General features: G+C 41.6%; 1 protein-coding gene across 6 annotated transcripts in view; it reads left to right on the forward strand.

Moving 5' to 3' along the window:
• The window catches only part of cobl (cordon-bleu WH2 repeat protein), a 106,573-nt gene that overhangs the window by 57,864 nt on the left and 27,227 nt on the right, over positions 1-21,482 (forward strand). For all 6 annotated transcript variants that reach the window (XM_079626306.1, XM_079626310.1, XM_079626309.1 and 3 more), the window contains one exon: positions 1,552-1,722. In XM_079626306.1, the coding sequence (XP_079482432.1) occupies positions 1,552-1,722 (171 nt within the window). The remainder of the gene's footprint in view (positions 1-1,551; positions 1,723-21,482) is intronic.

The following is a 21,482-nucleotide window of genomic DNA, read 5'->3' on the forward strand; positions in this document are numbered from 1 at the left end:
AGGAGACGATGGAGGGAGGAGTCAGAGAGGAGATGATAGAGGGAGGAGCTAGATGAAGACCCAGCAGCGAGCCATCCTGACAAAGGTCCACCGGGAACCAATGAAGAGAGGAACCAAGGTAGAGCCAGGAAACCGCCCGACAGAGGTGGATTCCAAGAAAGTTGGATCCATAGAGGTGGAGCCTATGAGACCGGGTGACACCGAAGGACCTTGAGGCCAAGGCGGAGCCACAGTGACAAGCGGGCGAGATAGAGCCAGGGTGCCGGAGGGGAGAAGGAGCCCCACTGAGTCGGAGAGGTTGAGGAACGAGGCGCAGCCAAAGGCCTTGGAATCCAAGGCATAGGCAGAGCAACGACTGACCAACGAAGTAGACTTGGAACTGGACGAGACCAGCGGAGACAAAAGAGACTTGGAGCTGGGTGGTACCAGCGAGACGAAAGTTTTTTCTTTTTTTTCTTTTTTTCTTTTTTAGACATTAAATCATAAAAAAAGTCTTTGTCAATGTTTCAAAGCATTCTTTTGCACTAAAGTCAAGTATATTTTATTTGCTGTCACAATATTACAGTCAAACCTGAACATGCCGTTATTTGTTGTGTGTGTGTTATTTCATTTGTTCTCCATTGTAGATGTGTTAAAGTGTCACTCCATTTCTGTGTGTTTTCTGCATCGTAGGTTTTTTATTTTTTATTTTGTCTCACCCATTTATCTCTGTTTGTGATTTTTGTGGGGTTTGGGGTGGGAGTGGGGGTGACAGAAGGGATGGTTCACCCAAGGCGCTATAAAAAGCTAGAACCGCCACTGGTCTGCAATGTTTCAAGATACATTTATAAAATAAAAAGTGATATCAAAATGTAATCTTTTGATTACCGGTATGTAATACCTAAAACGTGTACTAATAGTAATATGTATAACCCACAGTTCCATAGTCCATTAAAAACTATGCTTGCAACAATTTACTTTCTTTTCAATTAAATCCAATTTAATTCTAATATATTATATGAAAATTCTTATTTCAGTTATGCAATTGAGGAACTTAATTGGAATTTAAATTGATTCTTAGTTCAGTTCAGCACTAATGTAAAACTTAATCAGAAGATGTCAGCAGCTGTTGTAGTTTAGTTTATATATCGAGTCCCTCCCTGTTAACCGTCTTCTCAGGGCAGCTGTTTAATGGTGTGTTGTTTAAACGTAGGGGTCATGGCCAGGGTAAAGCCCTCAGAACTCAGCCACACTCCAGGAGCAGGTTGTGACATTTCCAGCCCAAATGTTATTGATTTTCTGTCCTCTGTTAAACTTGCTGCCCTTTTAAATTCAGGATGCACTGCCTACAATGCAATTCAGGATCCACTGGCTACAACAATACCTTATTTCTCTGTACAAAGCACCTTCAATATGTGTACACCTTGTCATTTGCACTAAGCTAGTCTCTACTTTCTCTACTTTGCACTTATATTTATAGACATATTGCTATTTTCATGTATTTTTTTTAAACATGTTCTTAAATGTGTATTTGTATAGCTCTTAAAGTGTCTCTCTTTATTTTATGCTCAGGGTATGTCAGTGGTGGGTTGTGGCCCTTGTGTGGAGACCCGTCCCAGCACTCTTGGTCAGTCTCAGTCTGTGATGAACATCTCCAAGATGTCCCCGAAAGTGGAATTAAAGAAACGCAGAGCTCCAGGACCCCCATCAGCTTCCACACAGACTTTACCTCTGGAATCACAGGTTTGAGCAATGACACACACACACACACACACACACACACACACACACACACACACACACACACACACACACACACACACACACACACACACACCAATCATAACCACTGACAAATATTTACACAGTCTAAATAATAATTAATTGGGAGTAGCTGTCATTTGGTCTTTCGGTTTTTGCATAAAAGCTTCTGTGCACTGTACAAACCTGTGGATGTATTCTCTGCTCTGTAAATTTTGTAGCTTACAGGGATGTTACACTTACCATTCATAAGCAGTTACACAGTGTAACTGATTGCTATTAATGCAAAACCACATTGAAATTGAAACACAAGAACCAAACCAACCAGCTCTAAGATGAGAATCACAAAGAAACTGTCACATTACAAACTCTGAATTGCAGCAAAACAAATAAAATGAAAATCTGAAAAAATGTAGGTGTAATGCTGGCGAACTCAGAGATGAGTGAGAGCAGGAGAGCAGTATTTGGTTCTTTCAATTATTAAGGATATGAAAGAACCAAAATAAACAAAGCAACAGACACTAAACTCCAGGAACAAATAAACGAAACAGAACTGAGCTCACCAACAAAACAAGACCTGACAATGAACACAGGAAAACTAAAGGTTTATTTACACACAGGTTATAGACTAACAAGACACACCTGGACACAATCATGGAACTAATCATAAAGGAAACTACATAAAATGGTAAAAAATTATAGCACAGGAAACCGGAAAAGAACAGGCCAGAATGAAATATAATCACAATAGGCTACTAGTATAAATAACAAAAAATATGTCTAAAGCATATTAGTATACAAAAGCAATACAAAAGTAATATAGGCCTAGACCAAATTAGTCGAGAAAAGGGTGAATCTCCTGTGCCAGTCTCCCTCTGGTGACAGAAAAACAGAAAAATACTGTTTGGTTACCGACATTTTTTTAAATATCTTCTTTTGTGTTCAGCTTGAGGGTGAGTAAATGTTTACAATTTTTGGGTGAACTATCCCTTTAACCCTCTTGGGTTGGCAAACGCACCGGTGCGTTTTGCTCGATTTTTTTTTTACTTAGTCACGCCCACATTATCTGGATAAAACACTTCAATTTTAATAAGAATCATGTACTTTACGTCGTCCTGCTACGCTGTGAGGAATAATACTATCGTAATGATAATCCTGGGAAATTTACCTCAGAAGTGCTGGTTTTACATTTACATTTATTCATTTAGCTGACGCTTTTATCCAAAGCGACTTACAAATGAGAGCAATAGAAGCAATTAAACTAACAGTAGGACAACAGTATGTAAGTGCTATGACCCTTCGCAGTTCAATCTAAGGCAGGATTTTTTTTTTTTTTTTTATAAAGATAGAATAGTGGAGAAAGAGTTAGTGTTACTGGATCAAGTGCTGTCGAAAAAGATAGGTCTTCAGCAGTTTTTAAAAATGGCTACAGACTCAGCAGCTCTGATTGAGTTAGGCAGACCGTTCCACCAGCAGGGAGCAGTCATGGTAAAGGTCCGAGAAAGATATTTTGTGCCTCTTTGAGATGGCACCACAAGATGCCGTTCGCTTGCAGAGCGCAAGTTTCTGGATGGCACATAAGTTTGAAGTAATGAGTTTAGGTACTGGGGAGCAGTGCCAGTGGTTGTTCTGTAGGCAAACGTCAATGACTTGAATTTGATGCGAGCGGCAACTGGCAACCAGTGCAATTCTTTGAGGAGGGGAGTGACGTGTGCTCTCTTCGGCTCGTTGAAGACCACTCTAGCTGCAGCATTCTGGATCAGTTGCAGAGGTTTGACAGTGCAAGCTGGGAGACCAGCCAGGAGAGCATTACAATAATCTAGTCTGGATAGAACAAGTGCCTGAACAAGGAGTTGTGTAGCATGCTTTGATAGGAATGGCTTGATCTTTCGGATGTTGTATAAGGCAAATCTGCATGACCGAGCAGTGCTAGCAATGTGGTCTGTGAAGTTCAATTGATCATCAATTACAACTCCAAGGTTCCTGGCTGATCTTGATGGAGTTATGGATGACGAGCCTAGCTGAATGGTGAAGTGGTGATGAATTGCTGGGCTAGCCGGGATTACAAGTAGCTCTGTCTTCGCAAGGTTTAGTTGAAGGTGGTGGTCCTTCATCCAGCCGGAAATGTCTGTCAGGCAGGCTGAGATGCGAGCGGCTGCCGTCGGATCATCAGGCTGGAATGAGAGGTAGAGTTGTGTGTCATCAGCATAGCAGTGATAGGAGAAGCCATGTTTCAGAATCACAGATCCTAGTGATGTAATGTAGATGGAGAAGAGAAGTGGTCCAAGCACTGAGCCCTGAGGCACACCAGTAGCTAGATGTAGGGTTTTAGACACCTCACCCCTCCACGACACCCTAAAGGACCTACTTGAGAGGTAAGACTTGAACCACAGGAGTGCAGTTCCCGAGATGCCCTTCCTCTCTAGGATTGACAGGAGGATCTGGTGGTTAACTGTGTCAAAGGCAGCAGACAGATCCAGCAGGATGAGAACTGAGGATTTGGAAGCGGCTCTTGCAAGTCTCAGTGCTTCGATTACTGAGAGCAGAGCAGTCTCAGTTGAGTGTCCGCTTTTGAAGCCAGACTGATTGTTGTCCAAGAGGTTGTTCGGCGCGAGAAAAGAGGAGATCTGGTTGAAAACGACTCGTTCAAGTGTCTTTGCGACAAATGGAAGGAGGGATACCGGTCTGTAGTTTTCTAGATGTGCTGGATTTAGAGTGGGTTTCTTAAGCAGTGGGGTTACCCGAGCCTGCTTGAATGCTGTGGGAAATGTGCCAGTGTGAAGAGAGGTGTTTATGATGTGTGTGAGTGCAGGTACAACAGAGGAAGAAATAGCTTGAAGTAGGTTAGTGGGAATAGGGTCGAGCGGACAGGTAGTAGGTCGACTGGAAAGGTGGAGTTTTGAGACTTCTGTCTCTGAAAGCAAGGAGAACGAGGGTAGAGTCTGTGTGTTAGCTGCTAAAATGTGTGTGTTAGTTTGTGGATTGGTAAATTGTCCGCTGATGGTGGTTGTTTTATTTATGAAGAATGTTGCAAAATCGTCAGCTGTTAGGGTTGACGAAGGAGGAGGAGGAGGGTTAAGAAGAGAGGAGAAGGTTTTGAAGAGCATGCGAGAGTCAGAAGAATTGTTAATTTTGTTGTGATAGTAAGTAGTTTTAGCAGTAGATATGTTAGCAGAGGAGGGATTGATAAAGACCAAGGTCAGTAGGATCTTTGGATTTGCGCCACTTCCTCTCTGCACCCCTGAGTTTCGAACGATGTTCACGGAGAACGTCAGATAGCCAGGGGGCAGAGGGTGTGGCGCGGGCTGGCCTGGTGGAGAGAGGGCAGAAGTTGTCCAAGCAGGATGTTAAAGTGGAGAAAAGAGTATCAGTTGCATTGTTAGTATCTAGTGCTGAGAGCTGTTCCGGAGGAGGAAGTGTGGATGAGACCAAAGAGGATAGGCGAGAGGGTGAGAGTGAGCGTAGGTTCCGCCGAAAGGTGACCTGTGGAGCAGTGTGTGTTATGTTCTGAGGCAGGTTGAGATTGAGAGTGAGGAGGAAGTGATCTGAGGTGTGCAGTGGAGTGACTTGAGTATGGTCAGTGGAGCAGTAGCGTGTGTAAATAAGGTCCAGTTTGTTACCTGATTTATAAGTAGCCGTAGTAGATACTAGTTTGAGGTCGAATGAGGCAAGCAGAGTGTGGAAATCAGCAGCTTGAGGTTTTTCAAGGTGGATGTTGAAGTCTCCAAGAACTATGAGAGGAGTACCATCCTCGGGGAAGGATGAGAGTAGTACATCGAGCTCTTCTAAGAAACTGCCAAGCTGACCTGGGGGACGATATACAACTACACAATGGATTTTAATAGGACTAGTGATGGTAATAGAATGTGATTCAAATGAGCTGTTACACATAGGTGGTAAATGATTCAATTTCCAATCGTTTGAGATGAGCAGACCAGTACCTCCACCCCTTCCAGTCAGATGAGGGGTGTGTGAGAAAGTGAATTTAGTGGAGAGGGCAGCCAATGTGGCAGTGTTCTCTGGTCTGATCCAGGTCTCAGTCAGGGCCAGAAGGCTGAGACCTAAATGACTAGAAATAGATGTAATGAAATCAGCTTTGTTTACTGCAGATTGGCAATTCCAGAGAGCAATAGGAAAAGAAAAAATGGTACTAGAAGACATTGGAAGGGTACGCAGGTTGTTAGGATTGGAATGCCTCTGACGTGTGGCATTGGATTTACGCATGTTAGTAATAGTAGGGATTAGAAGACACATGGTGTAAGAGCTCACAAATAGAAAGATCAGGTGAAAGTTGATTAGAAAAGAGAGGAAACGATCAAACAAATAACGAGAAATTACTACTCAAGTTTTGTTTCACTTCGAGGAGCAAAGGATCCATCTGAGGATTGTGAATAGTACGTTCTTTATTCTTAAGTGCTTTGTTCTAATCGCGATATGGAATAGTGTCTGTAAACCGCAAAAAGACATCTGTGCAACGCAACTGTGCAACGTTTTAGAAACGGGTGTGGTAAGGGGCTCAGTAGCGCCACCTTTAGTCAAAAATGGGGTATTAGTTTTACCTACAGTAACCAAACTCGGTACTTATATTCTTCTCTTCGATCCGGACAACTTTCTAATTTACGCTCCGACCAACAGGAAGTCAAATATTTTGGTTTGAATGGGAGAAAATCTCAGAATTGTGCCAGTCTCTCTCAGTGTGTGTGTGTACGTGTGTGTGAGAGGAGGGGGGCTTTATTTTAACCCTTTCTCTGCTGTGTGCGACTTCTCGGGCACTTTTGGTGCCCTTAACGTGCTCGAAAACTCTTGAAACTTTGCACACAGGTCAGAACCCGCGGCCATCAGAGCCGGGCTAAAGCTGGTACCCGGGCGTGGCGGGGGGGCTCAACAGCGCCCCCTTTAACGGAGTCCGAAAACTTGTTCCATATATCAAACACGCTTACATGAATTAGTATGAAACTCGGTACACATATAGATCTCATCGGGCCGAACAACTTTCGTGCTCTAAGTTTTACGCCAGTCCAACAGGAAGTCGGCTATTATGGGTTGTTTAAAAACGAATCCCCCTGGAATTTTATATACTCCTTCTAGAAAATTATTTCGATCGCCACCAAACTCGGTCAGCATGAAGTCAAGATATTGAGGATGCTAAATTGCGGACGGATTTTTGATATCTCGAACGGTTTGGCCGTGGCGAGGAAACGAATTTATGACGAGATAAGAGAAACACGATGTGTTATAACGTCTTCATACATTAACTGATCTTGATGAAACTTCAGTAGTGTGTTTTTTGTAAGAGGCCGATCACATGGATGTAACTAATGTGAGTCAAAGTTATAGCGCCACCAAATGGTAGCAGGAAGTGTGTTACTTTCAAGATGCTTTTGACTAAAGTGGGGGGGTTATTTTTACCTACAGTCACAAAACTCGGTATGTATTTTGTGCACATCAAGCCGGACAACTTTCTCATTTACAGTCATTAGCTCCGACCAACAGGAAGTCAGATATTTTGGTTTGAATGTGGTTTTGTCTCTCTCTGACAGAGTTCCCCCTGCCATTGTGTGTGTGTGTGTGTGTGTGGGGAGGGGAGGGAGGGCACACACACAGACAGCCCCCCTGTCTCTGTGTGTGTGGGGAGGGGGGCAGAAAGACTCTATTAAAAATAGGTATATTGTGCCATCTAGTGTTTTATACTATGTATACATGTGTTTTTTCTTTTAAACAAGTGTTTTAAAGTACAGTAATTTCAATGAATATATATACCACACTTCATAGGAATTTTCGGTGTTGTGTGCCACCGGCTTTGGCCCGTAATCGCTGCTTGCAGCTATATATTATATATATATATATATATATATATATATATATATATATATATATATATATATATTTGTTTATTTAGCTGCAATTTCTTTGGCAATACAGATTTAAAATGTCGCAAGAATAATATTCTGAAAATAAACTCTATGCAATGTTTTAAATAAATAAACTGCCCCCGACACTTTATTTAAACCTTGAAATGTCCAGGATCTATTTAAAGGTGCCCTAGAATGTGAAATTGAATTTAACTTGCCATAGTTAAATAACAATAGTTTAGTACATGGACATGACATACAGTGAGTTTCAAACACCATTGTTTTCTCCTTCTTGTTTAAATCTCGTTTTTGAAAAACACCCCTGAAAAACAGGCGAATCTCCACGTAACACCTACTGTGACGTAACCGATGGGATCATTAATATGTACGCCTCCAAAATTTGCATAAGCAAAGCCCTTTCAGAGATACGGTGCTACACAGAACTGCACTGCGCAGGTGATCGCACACACACACACGCACACAGACACACACACACGCACGAACGAACGAACGAACGCACATACACACACACACACGCGCACACACGTGACTGTTAAGTTCGTACTGAAAATAATTAATAAACTTACCACTCCGAAACGTCCATTTGCATTCTACAAACAACCGCTTGTTCCTCAAACTCTGCATCGTCGTCTGAAACCGGCTCAAACATATACGTTTGTACACCGAGTCTCTCCATTTGCACGTCGGACCTGTTTGCTGTGACTCTCTGAGCTCTTGTAATGAGCCCGCAGTGAGCCAATCAGAGCAGAACTCCTCATTACTATTCATGACCCTTCCAAATAAGGTAAAAACAGACCATTTCATTCTAGGGCCAATTTATAGGGTTGGAAATTGACCTGTAAAACCTTTTCTGGACATTTTAAATGGCTTTTTAAGCCACATACCCTTTATGTAGATATAAGGGACAAAATTAAAATATTATTTCAACACATTCTAGGGCACCTTTAAAAAAAAATCTTCCTTTGCTATGGCGGGTATCAATGTCAGTCATCTCAATTTCGTGAATGATTCACAAAACAATAATTTAGCAGATTAAAGACTATCTTCATCATTTTCATTTTCTGACGCGATCGGCTGATAATCTTCCTTCATCAGTTTTGTCGTCTGTGCATCGGCTCTATTGGAATTTAGCAAATTTATGTTGAAATGTGCCATTGATAATTAAACAAAATGCTTGACTTCAATAAACAGTTACCTATCTAAGCATCAAGAATGGTAAAAAATGTAACGCTGCCTGTCAGCCAAAGCTAGTGGGATTCGATCTCATCGCTTGAAGCTCCGTGAAGCTCGTGCTGTTGCGTTGACCACTGCGCTATCATCGGCCCGCAGTTAACATCACGTCTTTTGCTGTTCTAAAGCCTCATTGATGTAGCCTAATATTTTTCTATTGCAATGTTTTGTGTGTTGAAATGTTTTCATTATTTATTAAATGTATTACATTTAATTTCAGTCTTGTGATTATGAATTCGTTTAACTACTTGTTTCACTTGAATTGATCTGTTACCAGATTTCAATCACTCTCAATGAGCCGCGGTGTGGCGGCAGATTACGCAATAGAGAGAATAAACTGACACTTTTCAAAGTCTGCGATTGTAGCGCCTCTTAGCGGTCAAAGGCAGCAAATACACACCCGCAATTTTATGTATCCTTTACTTTAAAACATCAAAAACATCAAAATAAAGTGTAACTGTGCGTTCACACCGGACACGAATAGCGCGTCAAATTCGCGCCTGGCGCATCTAGTTATACGCTTGATCACTTTGTGTCCATTCGCGCGTCAAGAGCGAAATTGACGCGCGTAAAAACATACATTTGAAGCGGAATTTACACGCGTCAGAGGCGAAAGTTTTCGAAACCCGTTGGGGGCCATATTTTTACAAGATGTCTGATGTTGATAAATCATTTAAATAGTTGTAAACTAGCAGCACGGCAGCTTACTAGCGAGTTAGTAGGTCAATAACGTGACACAAAAGTTAAATTTGTATATCTTACAACTTACCAGGTTGTAGCCTACAATCTCCTCACTTATCTTCTTCCAAGCGAGATCCTTTTTGTTCCTGTCTCTATAAAAGTATGAACTTGAGTCATATAATTCCGGGTGATCACTCACAGCTAAAATTAGTTTCTCCTCCATTTTGAATGAGTGACTTCGAGCAGGAGTTTGTTATGCTATGTCACGTGAAGCAAGCAGGCTCCTGATTGGTTAACGCGGCGCGAATTGACGCAGAAGTTCAGATTTTTCAACTCGGGCGGCAGACGCGAATTCGCGTCAAACTCGTGAATGCACAAAAAGCACTATAAAATCATTCGCACGTAACGCGCCAGACGCTCAATTCGCGCCAATGAGGCGTATTCGCGTCTACCGCGCCGCAGGATTTTTTTACGCACGTAACGCGTCTTTGCATTGACTTAACATTGAAATCACTCGCGCCTGACGCGCTATTCACGTTCGGTGTGAACGCACCATTAGCAGATATTAAGCAGTCTACTCATACTCTAATGACAGTTAGTTGGCATGTAGCTGCAAAGTTACTGATAGTTGGTAGAATGTCTAAAGTGGACTATCAAAATAAAGTGTTACCGACAATTTTTTTCGGTATATATATTTATATATATTAATTTATTTTGTCCTCGCATTCTTTCTTGTGGTACCCTCTCAGTGACACAGCTGAATGAAAGGCTCATTATGCAGCTCATTGTGTGGGTCATTATCTTCTCAGGTGTGAATCACAGCATTATTCATGATTATTCATGATCATTCACGTACCCACGCATATTGCCTTTCCAAACAAAAAGTGTCTTAAAAATTTTTAATCAATGTATTGTTTTAGGTGAATGATTAGGCAGGATTATTTTCTGATCATTTGTCAAAAGTCTTGTGTACATATATTTAGTATGTGTTTTGTGGCTTTATTTCAGAAACTTTAATTTTTTGTTTTTCAATAACCATGCATAAACATTATTCTCTCAAAAACACACCTACATGTTGCTCACATATTATGGTAGCCCTGTTTGTGCTAAATAGTGTGTAATGACACCTTTGCCGTTAATATGTTTAAGCAACTGAAAAAAAGCACATGTCAGGGCATGTCAAAACATCTCAAGGACCCCAAAAACACCTTAGACCCCAGATGGTTAATGTTTTTTAATGAAAATGAATCTATCCTTGAGAATCCTGTAGCTCAAACAGTGTAGCGTTAGCGCTTGCAACTCTAATGTCATGGGTTTGATTCCCAGTGAAAGCAAGAATTGATAAGAATGTAAATGTGTACCTTGAAATGCAATGTAAGTCGCTTTGGATAAAAGCGTCTGCCAAATGCATAAATGTAAATCTAAAAGTGTCACATCATTGAAAGTTCTAGAAAGTTTGTGAATCCATAACATAATCAAAACAAATTACAACATTAATCTACTGACTTGTAGTCATTAAGTACAAGTATGAACAATTGATTTGAAGTTTCAACCCTCAACGGACACACTATAGCTCGAGTCACCATTGGCTAGTGCATTTTTTATTTAAGTCGCCAGACTTTTTGCGTTGAATGCAAGAACAATGCAAATTAAACAAAATAATATAAAATATAAATTTCAAACATTATTAAAGACAAGTTAACAGTCTGTAATAAAATAAGAACAAATAATCAGACTACAAGCAATAGCACAAATTAAATAAACAGTGCTTTTCAGGTTTTTCAGGTAGATCTAACAGGATACAGGAGTTAGATATAGACTAGGTACAGAAATTGAATGTAGTAATAAAATATAAGACAACACCTCATAGTCTTCACTGTATACATTTAGATATCCTTATTACAAAAGTTATTCAGACTGATCTCAAACTGATTAGTTAAAATAAGTTATTAGTCCACCACGTGCGAGACGTCATAAACCAACGTGGTTGAACGATACTTTGCGACATACGGTTTTGGGAAACAGTCGTGACTAGCTAATTGATTTCTCCAACGATGCATCGTACTATGGTAGTTAAGCAGCGAGCTATATAGTTGTACGGGAAACGCACCCCTGGATGGTTGCTTAGTAGATAATCAAAAATACCTATAACTTTCTATGGGAACTTGAGCTTCTCACAGCAGCTGCAGTGACACAATGCTTTTAAAATTTGTTAGATGTTGTGGCCCATTTCCGTTGTTAGTTCTTGAATATCTTTACCATTACAGTGACTAGAACTTCTAGTGTGCCATCATTCTGTAAGTTAACCTGTAAAACAGTTACGCTATAATGGTCTACCTATCATAGGGGTTTTCAATGGCTAATATCGACATCTAAAGAGAACAATATAAAATACTTATATATGCTATATATAACTTTTGAGCAAACTAAATTGATTTTAAAACTTGTGAAGTAAAAAGATTAATTTGTTATTTTCTTTTTAGCTCCTTTTCAGTCTGTGAATGAGAGCTTTTTATTTTCAGAATAAGACTATAAATTAGCCTTTCAATTTGAATAGTCTTACTACATATTAATAAAAATAAATAAAAAAGATTCAGTTGTAGAAAATAGTTAGCATGTACTTTTATTGGAATATGTCCCTTGTATGAGGATGGAGGAGGTCTGTTTTACAAAGTAAAAGGTGATGGCAGTCATTGATACCTTCCGGATATTGTCACATTGTCACACAACTGTATGTTGCAGTTACACACTGGATAAATCTAGAAAGGCCACAAAGTGGTTTATTTTTTCCACATCTCTGTAACTCTGATTGACAGGCTGGTCTCTTAGATGTGTTTTCTTGGCTTTTCTCAGTGGTGGCTGGATTTATGACTGATTAGGAAACACTGTGGAGATCTAAATGTGACCTGGAATAGGGCGATAAAAATAAAACGGTCACAACAAAGAAGTGTGGCACTAACGTGAGACTACACAGTTTAGCATAACTCTCTTTCTCTATGTTTGTAAGGAGGGAGACATTGTGTTTTGTGTAAATGACTCCTTTTGCCAAAGCAAACCTCTTTATGGATGTTTGTTTAGGTTTATTTTGAGGATTAAGTGTATGTTTAGTGTAAGAATACTTGTTCTCTGCATCTTAGTTTTTATAAAATTAAAAAAAAATAATAATAATAATAATTTTCCGATATTTTTTGTTGCTTTTCGTGTGAGAAGAGACATTTCTTTAAAGTCAAGAATTGTAAAAACAATAAAAAACAAAACAAAACTTAATTTACACAAATGCTGACAAGACAACAGTAATCTTCATGTCAAATTGTTTTATTTTTTATAAATATTTTAATGTAAAATAACCTCCTTTATGTTGATTGGCAAAATATTTGTTATCTTAAAAAAAAAACAAAAAAACATCAGTGAACCCTAAAACTTGCCTCTGCATACTTGGCAACACAACAAGATGTTTATTTTTGTCCAAACTGAAAACTCATTGGACCAAAATTACACTTCTAAAAAGAGATTAAATTAGATTAAAACCATTAGCTCAGTGTAAAAACAATAAAAGTCAGTAGATTGAAAACAAACGTGTGTGTGTGTGTGTGTTCATGTGTTCCCACCATGAAAACGGGTTAAATGAAATATTCCAGCTCATGACCAGGGTACAGGCTAGAGTAATTAAATAGTTCAGGGTTTAGCAGACCTCTCAAAATTCATCACATGCTCTACATTCCTCAGGATTAAGAGGGGAGAGACCTGGGGTTTGATATTTAGTATCTCCATATACTGTATAACTTAATAATTAACATCTGTACTGTATGTGAGAGGCCATAGAAAGATGGAGAGAGAAATTACAGGAGACCGCGTGGAAAATTACCATAGGTTTATTTGCTATACAAGTAATACAAAAATAATAAATAAATAAAAATGTGACATTTATATATATATATATATATATATATATATATATATATATATATATATATATATATATACACAGTCATGGTCATAATTAATGGCACCCCCGGTAAATATGATCAAAACTGTAAAAAATAAATCTGCTTTGTTTATCCTTTTGATCTTTCATTCAAAACATTGCCAAAAATCTAACCTTTTATATGAAGTAAAATAATTAAAAGTGGGGGGGAAATCACATTATGAAATAAATGTTTTTCTCCAAAACACATTGGCCACAATTATTGGTACCTGCATTAAAAGATTGTTGAGCATCACAAAATAGAAAGTGGCTGTAAGAAAATAAATAAAGAATTGAAAATCCCCATTTTGACCTTCAGGGCAATAATTAAGAAATTCCAATCAACTAAAGATGTTACGAATCTGCCAGGAAGAGGACGTGTGTCTATATTGCCTTAATGGACGGTGAGGATGAAAATTTGAGTGGCCAAAGACTCTTCAAGGATCACAGATGGAGAATTGCAGAGATTAGTTGAGTCTTGGGGTCAGAAAGCCTATAAAAAAATCTAACAACCCCTACATCACCACATGTTGTTTGGGAGGGTTTAAAGAAAAATCCTCCTCGCTCATCCAAAAACAAACTCCAACAAATTCAGCTGTCAGACACGACTGGAACTTGCACAGGGATCTGTGGTCAGATGAAACAAAACAAAAATTGATTTTTGGCAGCAAACACGCTAGATGGTATAATGTACCCCATGTGTACAATTTAATATACCATTGGATCTTTAATGTTGTGGCCATATTTTTCTGCTGGAGGTCCTGGACTTCTTGTTCAGATACATGGCATCATGGATTCTATCATATATCAACAGATAAAAAATCAAAACCTGACGCCTTCTGCTAGAAATCTTATCTTCCATCAGGACAACGATCCAAAACAAACATCAAAATCAACACAAAAATTTGTTACAGAGAACAAAATGAAGCTTCTGCCATGACCGTCCCAGTTCCCTGACCTGATGAGTGGAGTGAACTGAAGAGAAGAAGCACCAACATGGATCTAGGAATCTGAAGGATCTGGAGAGATTTTGTATGGAGGAATAGTCTCTGATCTCTTGTCAGTTGTTCTCCAAACTCATCAGGCATTATAGGAGAAGACTCAGAGCTGTTATCTTGGCAAAAGGAGGTTGCAAAAAGTATTTAATAAAAGGGTGCCAATAATTGTGGCCAACTTGTTTTGGAGAAAAAACATTTATTTATTTCATAATGTGATTTTCCCCCCACTTTCAATTCTTTTACCTCAATGAAAGGTTTGAATTTTGATTGAATTTAGAAATCAATTTTGATTTGGAATGAAAGATCAAAAGGATAAACAATGCAGATGTATTTTTTACAGTCAGTTTTGATCATATTTACCATTAAAGGTTGTATCAGCGATTTCAGGCCTAAAAATAAATGATCACATTCATCTAATCTTTCCTAACGATCCGCTGCCCGCCCCATAAGCAGGCCATCAAAAAACGCATCTCTGTAGGCAGCCTAGGCTCTGAGATCTGCACACAAAAACAAATGGTTTCACCAACCACTCAAAACCAAAATAAACAGTGTTCCAACCAATCACCGAACTGGGGCTGGGTGCTGTGAGGTTTTGCGCTCATGCACGGCTGCACGCGAAGTCGGAGCTGAAGAAGAAGCCAGCGTCTATCAATGAACGAGAAATTGAACATGGTTGAGTCAATCCCCAAGAGGAGGAGGAAGAGGATTAGGGTGAGCCTTGGCTGCCTACAGAGACACGTTTTTTGATGGCCTGCTTATGAGGCGGTCAGCTAACGGATCGTTAGGAAAGATTAGATGAATGTGATCATTTATTTTTGGGCCTGAAATCGCTGATACAACCTTTAATTCTGACCATGGCTGTATATATATATATATATATATATATATATATATATATATACACACATATATATATTGAGTTATATTAGGCTGCTGTCACTTTAAGGCTGAATGCACTAATCCAATATACTGTTACAAATAGTTGAGCGTTACTGCTCAACTGTTTATGTTCACTTAAGACGAAACCAAATGTTTATGAGGATATTTTGAAATATATATTTTTTTATTTGTCCATTCAACTGCAAGAAGACGCTTCTTGCAAGAAGAGAAAGAGAACTCAACCCAGTATTCACGGATTATATGAGAAGTGACTTTCTGTGCGTGAGCTTTGGATGTGTGCGCAGCACAGAAAACAGCGTGTGAGTCCCGAATTGAGCTCTCTTTCATGTCTTCTTGCGTTTGAATGGTTTAAAATCATTAAAATGCACGCACAGGAATTAATACGATTTCTAAGATTCACAGGAAATAATAAGATAAATATTCAAAATATTCAAAATCTAATGAAATCCAAGTTTTTTGGACATTTTGGAACCGGTTCTCAATACCCAACCTTACTAAAGACTGGAGTAATTGCAACTGAAAATTCAGCTTTGTCATTGTAACAAGGTATGTTGTTATGGTAAGAAGGAGGCGGGACACTTAAGTCAGAAAATAGCTTTTAAAGGGAGAGTGGCTTCTTTTCATCATTTTTTGTCTTTGAAAATCGAGTTTATTTCATTTGTTTTTCCATTCTGACAATGTTCTGAGTTTGCCAGAAATCTGGTTACATCTACGCTGCAGGGCTGTGATTCACCCTTTATAATATAGATTTACATCATTGAGCTGAGAGAAACTTGTTGTACTGATGTCATGTTTTAAGTTATAACTCTGTTCAACCTTTATTCTACTTACTATATCTTGTTCTCTGATCTAAAATTGACCCCAAAGGAACTTTACATCATTTTATTATATTTCTTCCATCTCTGGGCAAGTTGCTTGTCTTTTGTTTACTTTCAGTTTACATTTGCAACTCATGAAGCATTTTTGCCTTCTACAATGGGGAGAACAATTATTTGATACACTGCCGATTTTTCAGGTTTTCCTACTTACAAAGCATGTAGAGGTCTGTAATTTTTATAGGTACACTTCAACTGTGAGAGACGGAATCTAAAACAAAAATCCAGAAAATCACATTGCATTTTATTGCTGACATAAGTATTTGATCACCTACCAACCAGTAAGAATTCCAGCTCTCACATACCTGTTAGTTTTTCTTTAAGAAGCCCTCCTGTTCTCCACTCATTACCTGTATTAACTGCACCTGTTTGAACTTGTTACCTGTATAAAAGACACCTGTCCACGCACTTAATCAAACAGACTCCAACCTTTCCACAATGGCCAAGACCAGAGAGCTTTGTAAGGACGAAATTGTAGACCTGCATAAGGCTGGGATGGGCTACAGGACAATAGGCAAGCAGCTTGGTGAGAAGGCAACAGCTGTTGGCACAGTTATTAGAAAATGGAAGAAGTTCAAGATGAAGGTCAATCTCCCTCGGTCTGGGGCACCATGCAAGATCTCACCTCGTGGGGCATCAATGATCATGAGGAAGGTGAGGGATCAGCCCAGAACTACATGGCAGCACATGGTCAATGACCTGAAGAGAGCTGGGACCACAGTCTCAAAAGAAAATTATTAGTAACACACTATGCCGTCATGGATTAAAATCCTGCAGCGCACGCGAGGTCCCCCTGCTCAAGCCAGTGCATGTCCAGGCCCGTCTGAAGTTTGCCAATGACCATCTGGATGATCCAGAGGAGGAATGGGAGAAGGTAATGTGATCTGATGAGACAAAAATAGAGCTTTTTGGTCTAAACTCCACTCGCCGTGTTTGGAGGAAGAAGAAGGATGTGTACAACCCCAAGAACACCACCCCAACTGTGAAGCATGGAGGTTGGAACATCATTCTTTGGGGATGCTTTTCTGCAAAGGGGACAGGACGACTGCACCTTATTGAGGGAGGATGGATAGGGCCATGTATCGCGAGATCTTGGCCAACAACCTCCTTCCCTAAGAGCATTGAAGATGGGTCGTGGCTGGGCCTTCCTGCATGACAACGACCCAAAACACACAACCAGGGTAACTAAGGAGTGGCTCCGTAAGAAGCATCTCAAGGTCCTGGAGTGGCCTAGCCATTCTCCAGACCTGAACCCAATAGAAAATCTTTGGAGGAAGAAGAAAGTCCGTATTGCCCAGCGACAACCCCGAAACCTGAAGGATCTGGAGAAGGTCTGTATGGAGGAGTGGGCCAAAATCCCTGCTGCAGTGTGTGCAAACCTGGTCAAGAACTACAGGAAACGTATGATCTCTGTAATTGCAAACAAAGGTTTCTGTACCAAATATTAAGTTCTGCTTTTCTGATGTATCAAATACGTATGTCATGCAATAAAATGCTAATTAATTACTTAAAAATCATACAATGGGATTTTCTGGATTTTTGTTTTAGATTCCGTCACTCACAGTTGAAGAGTACCTATGATCAAAAATTACAGACTTCAACATGCTTTGTAAGTGGGAACACCTGCAAAATCGGCAGTGTATCAAATACTTGTTCTCCCCACCAGGCCCGGGGTGGGTAATCGGGAGAATCGTGAGAATTCCCGGTGGGCCGCTTTCACTTTTGGGCCGGTCGATAATTTTTTTTTTTTACATTTGTCACGTTAGTTACAATATTAGGCTACACGCGTTCCGCATTCGGACACCGCAGCGCGCAGCCTCTGCATGGGTTGTTCCATGTGAGGCAGTTCTCCCCTCCCCTCCCATATAGTTGGTTGGGTCCATAGCGCGTCTTTTCCAAAAAGTTTTCTCAGGTCCCGATAGCTGGGCCGGCCCTACCGTAACGGTACGCGTCAGGGAGGATGGATGGGAGGAAGAGGCCAGGAGGGGCTGAAAAAGCCAGGTTGAAAAAAAAGAAAGGCATTGGAGGAGGATGCTGCCAAATGTGCCAAGCTTACAGATTTATTTTCAAGAGGACAAAAGTGGCAAGCAGGTAAAGAGAGATAGGCCTAGTAATGATTAGCAATTACGCTGCAACGTAATTATTCGGCTAATACCGTTGTATCGTTGTCAACCTATTCACAAGCAAAATATAAAATGTAATAAAAATATTAGCCTTTTTGTATCACTCAATACATGTCATGGCGATTCATAGACTTTGCAAATATTATGTGTTCATTATTATGTTATCTGTGTATGCAGTAAAATGACCTCTTAATTATTTGTTGTTGCTTCTGAGCAGCAGAACTGTAAATATTAGTTCAATATGCCTCTTTGTGGAAGAGTGGGATACATTTCAAATGCTTTCTTTCTTTCTGTCACAGTGTCTGGTTTGTGTATTCCTGGTGTCCACTAGATGTCCTCTTCCCCACGGTGTCATCCACATTCTCACTACATTTCCCATGATCCTGTTTGTCACTTAGTGTTCATTGTGTTCAGCTGTTTCTTGTCACCTCATTTAGCACTTGTGTATATATACCCTGTCAGTTTCAGTGTTTGTCACGGAGTCCTTGTATATTGTCCCCACACTTCCGTTCCTGTTGTTGGTGTTTGTCTTTTATATTTTGGATTGCCTTATTGGACTTTTGACCCTTTGCCTGGACTGTTGTGAGTACGGATTACCCCTTAAATAAATACTGCTATTGGATCTTCCTGTTTCTGTGTGTGGATCGTGACAGAAGGACTCCGTCAACACTAGATCCAGCGGTATGACTTTCAATGTCTCTTCCCCAGCCACTGAGCGGGAGAGAAGAGAGTTTTTTGAGGGGACACGATTAGTCAAATTTCGCGGGACCCGTGGAGGCCGCAGTGGAGGAGGTGGCCGTCCCCGAACAGCCCGCTGTCGTCCCGGAGGCCGTCCCCGAACACCCCGCTGTCGTCCCGGAGGCCGCCCCGGGGCTGTACACCATCAGTCCTGCCACGGCAAGGAGGGCTGTCTTCCTTTTTTATGTGGTGGTTGTACTGCACGCACGGAGGAAGCAAATGAGTTCCGCCCAGCCAGAGACTTCTCGCGTCACGCCTGCCGTGCCGGAACAGCCCGCTGTCGTCCCGGAGGTCGCCCCGGGGCTGTACACCATCAGTCCTGCCACGGCCAATAGGACTGTCTTCCTTTTTTATGCGGTGGTTGTACTGCATGCATGGAGGATACACGCGAGTATTGCCGTTCTAGAGACCGTTCACGTCACGCCTGCCGAGCCAAAGCTTCACGTCACGCCTGCGGTTCCTGAGACGTTGCCTGTGTCTGTCCCTGAGCCGGTGCCCGTGTCTGTCCCTGAGCCGGTGCCCGTGTCTGTCCCTGAGCCGGTGCCCGTGTCTGTCCCTGAGCCGGTGCCCGTGTCTGTCCCTGAGCCGGTGCCCGTGTCTGTCCCTGAGCCGGTGCCCGTGTCTGTTCCTGAGCCGGTGCCCGTGTCTGTCCCTGAGCCGGTGCCCGTGTCTGTCCCTGAGCCGGTGCCCGTGTCTGTCCCTGAGCCGGTGCCCGTGTCTGTCCCTGAGCCGGTGCCCGTGTCTGTCCCTGAGCCGGTGGTGTCTGTTCCAGTTCCTGAGCCGGTGGTGTCTGTTGCAGTTCCTGAGCCGGTGGTGTCTGTTGCAGTTGCAGTTCCTGAGCCGGTGGTGTCTGTTGCAGTTGCAGTTCCTGAGCCGGTGGTGTCTGTTCCAGTTCCTGAGCCGGTGGTGTCTGTTCCAGTTCCTTAGCCGGTGGTGTCTGTTCCAGTTCCTGAGCCGGTGGTGTCTGTTCCAGTTCCTGAGCCGGTGGTGTCTGTTCCAGTTCCTGAGCCGGTGGTGTCTGTTCCAGTTCCTGAGCCGGTGGTGTCTGTTCCAGTCCCTGAGCCAGGGTCTGTCTCTGTTCCGCCTTGGTCTTCTCCGCCATGGCCGCCCGAGTGGTCGGCTTCACCCTGGTCGTCTCCGCCATGGCCGCCCGAGTGGTCGTCTTCACCCTGGTGTTCTCCGCCCTGGCCGCCAGATGGACTGTCGTCTCCGCCCTGGCCGCCAGATGGACTGTCGTCTCCGCCCTGGCCGCCAGATGGACTGTCGTCTCCGCCCTGGCCGCCAGATGGACTGTCGTCTCCGCCCTGGCCGCCCGATGGACTGTCTGCTTCGCCCTGGCCGCCCGATGGACTGTCTGCTTCGCCACGGCCGCCGGTTAAGTTGTCATCCCCTGTCCCTGTTCCCCTTCATGGTCCTGGCCCTCCATCCCTCCCCCTGATCCTCCACCATTCCACCTCCCGCCTGGACTCTTGTTTGTTTTTTGTGGGTCTTGGAGCGTCTGGTAGCCGCTCCGTAGAGGGGGGGTTATGTCACAGTGTCTGGTTTGTGTATTCCTGGTGTCCACTAGATGTCCTCTTCCCCACGGTGTCATCCACATTCTCACTACATTTCCCATGATCCTGTCTGTCACTTAGTGTTCATTGTGTTCAGCTGTTTCTTGTCACCTCATTTAGCACTTGTGTATATATACCCTGTCAGTTTCAGTGTTTGTCACGGAGTCCTTGTATATTGTCCCCACACTTCCGTTCCTGTTGTTCTTGTTTGTCTTTTGTATTTTGGATTGCCTTATTGGACTTTTGACCCTTTGCCTGGACTGTTGTGAGTACAGATTACCCCTTAAATAAATACTGCTATTGGATCTTCCTGTTTCTGTGTGTGGATCGTGACACTTTCTTTCTTTCTTTCTTTCTTTCTTTCTTTCTGCTTTTGTTAATTTATCAATCTTTTCTTCTGGAATAGTGGAATATTTTTTGTTAACTTCTTCTGTGAATTATTATTTAACCTTTACATTATTTGTTGAACCATGGTATTAATACAAACTACACAATAGTAAGAGCTGAACTTCATTTATCCAATTTGGAAAAAAATTAATGTAATTTGGAATTCCATGGAAAAAGTGGGCCGGTCTTGGGCCCGAATCTCCCGGGCTGAAAAGTGGCCCCACTCCGGCCCTGCTCCCCACTGTATATTAGTGGTGCTTATTAACCCCCTGGGGTCGGCAAACGCGCCGGCGCGTTTTGCTCAATTTTCTTCACATCTTCACATCAAGAAATATGAAAAAATAAACTGTAAAATGTCTACTTTTTTATGTGCCCACTTATAATCGAAACAAAACATTGTGCTTGTGTAAAATAAAGAAA

Source organism: Phoxinus phoxinus, assembly GCF_949152265.1.
Source record: "Phoxinus phoxinus genome assembly, chromosome: 10".
Lineage (NCBI taxonomy): Eukaryota > Metazoa > Chordata > Actinopteri > Cypriniformes > Leuciscidae > Phoxinus > Phoxinus phoxinus.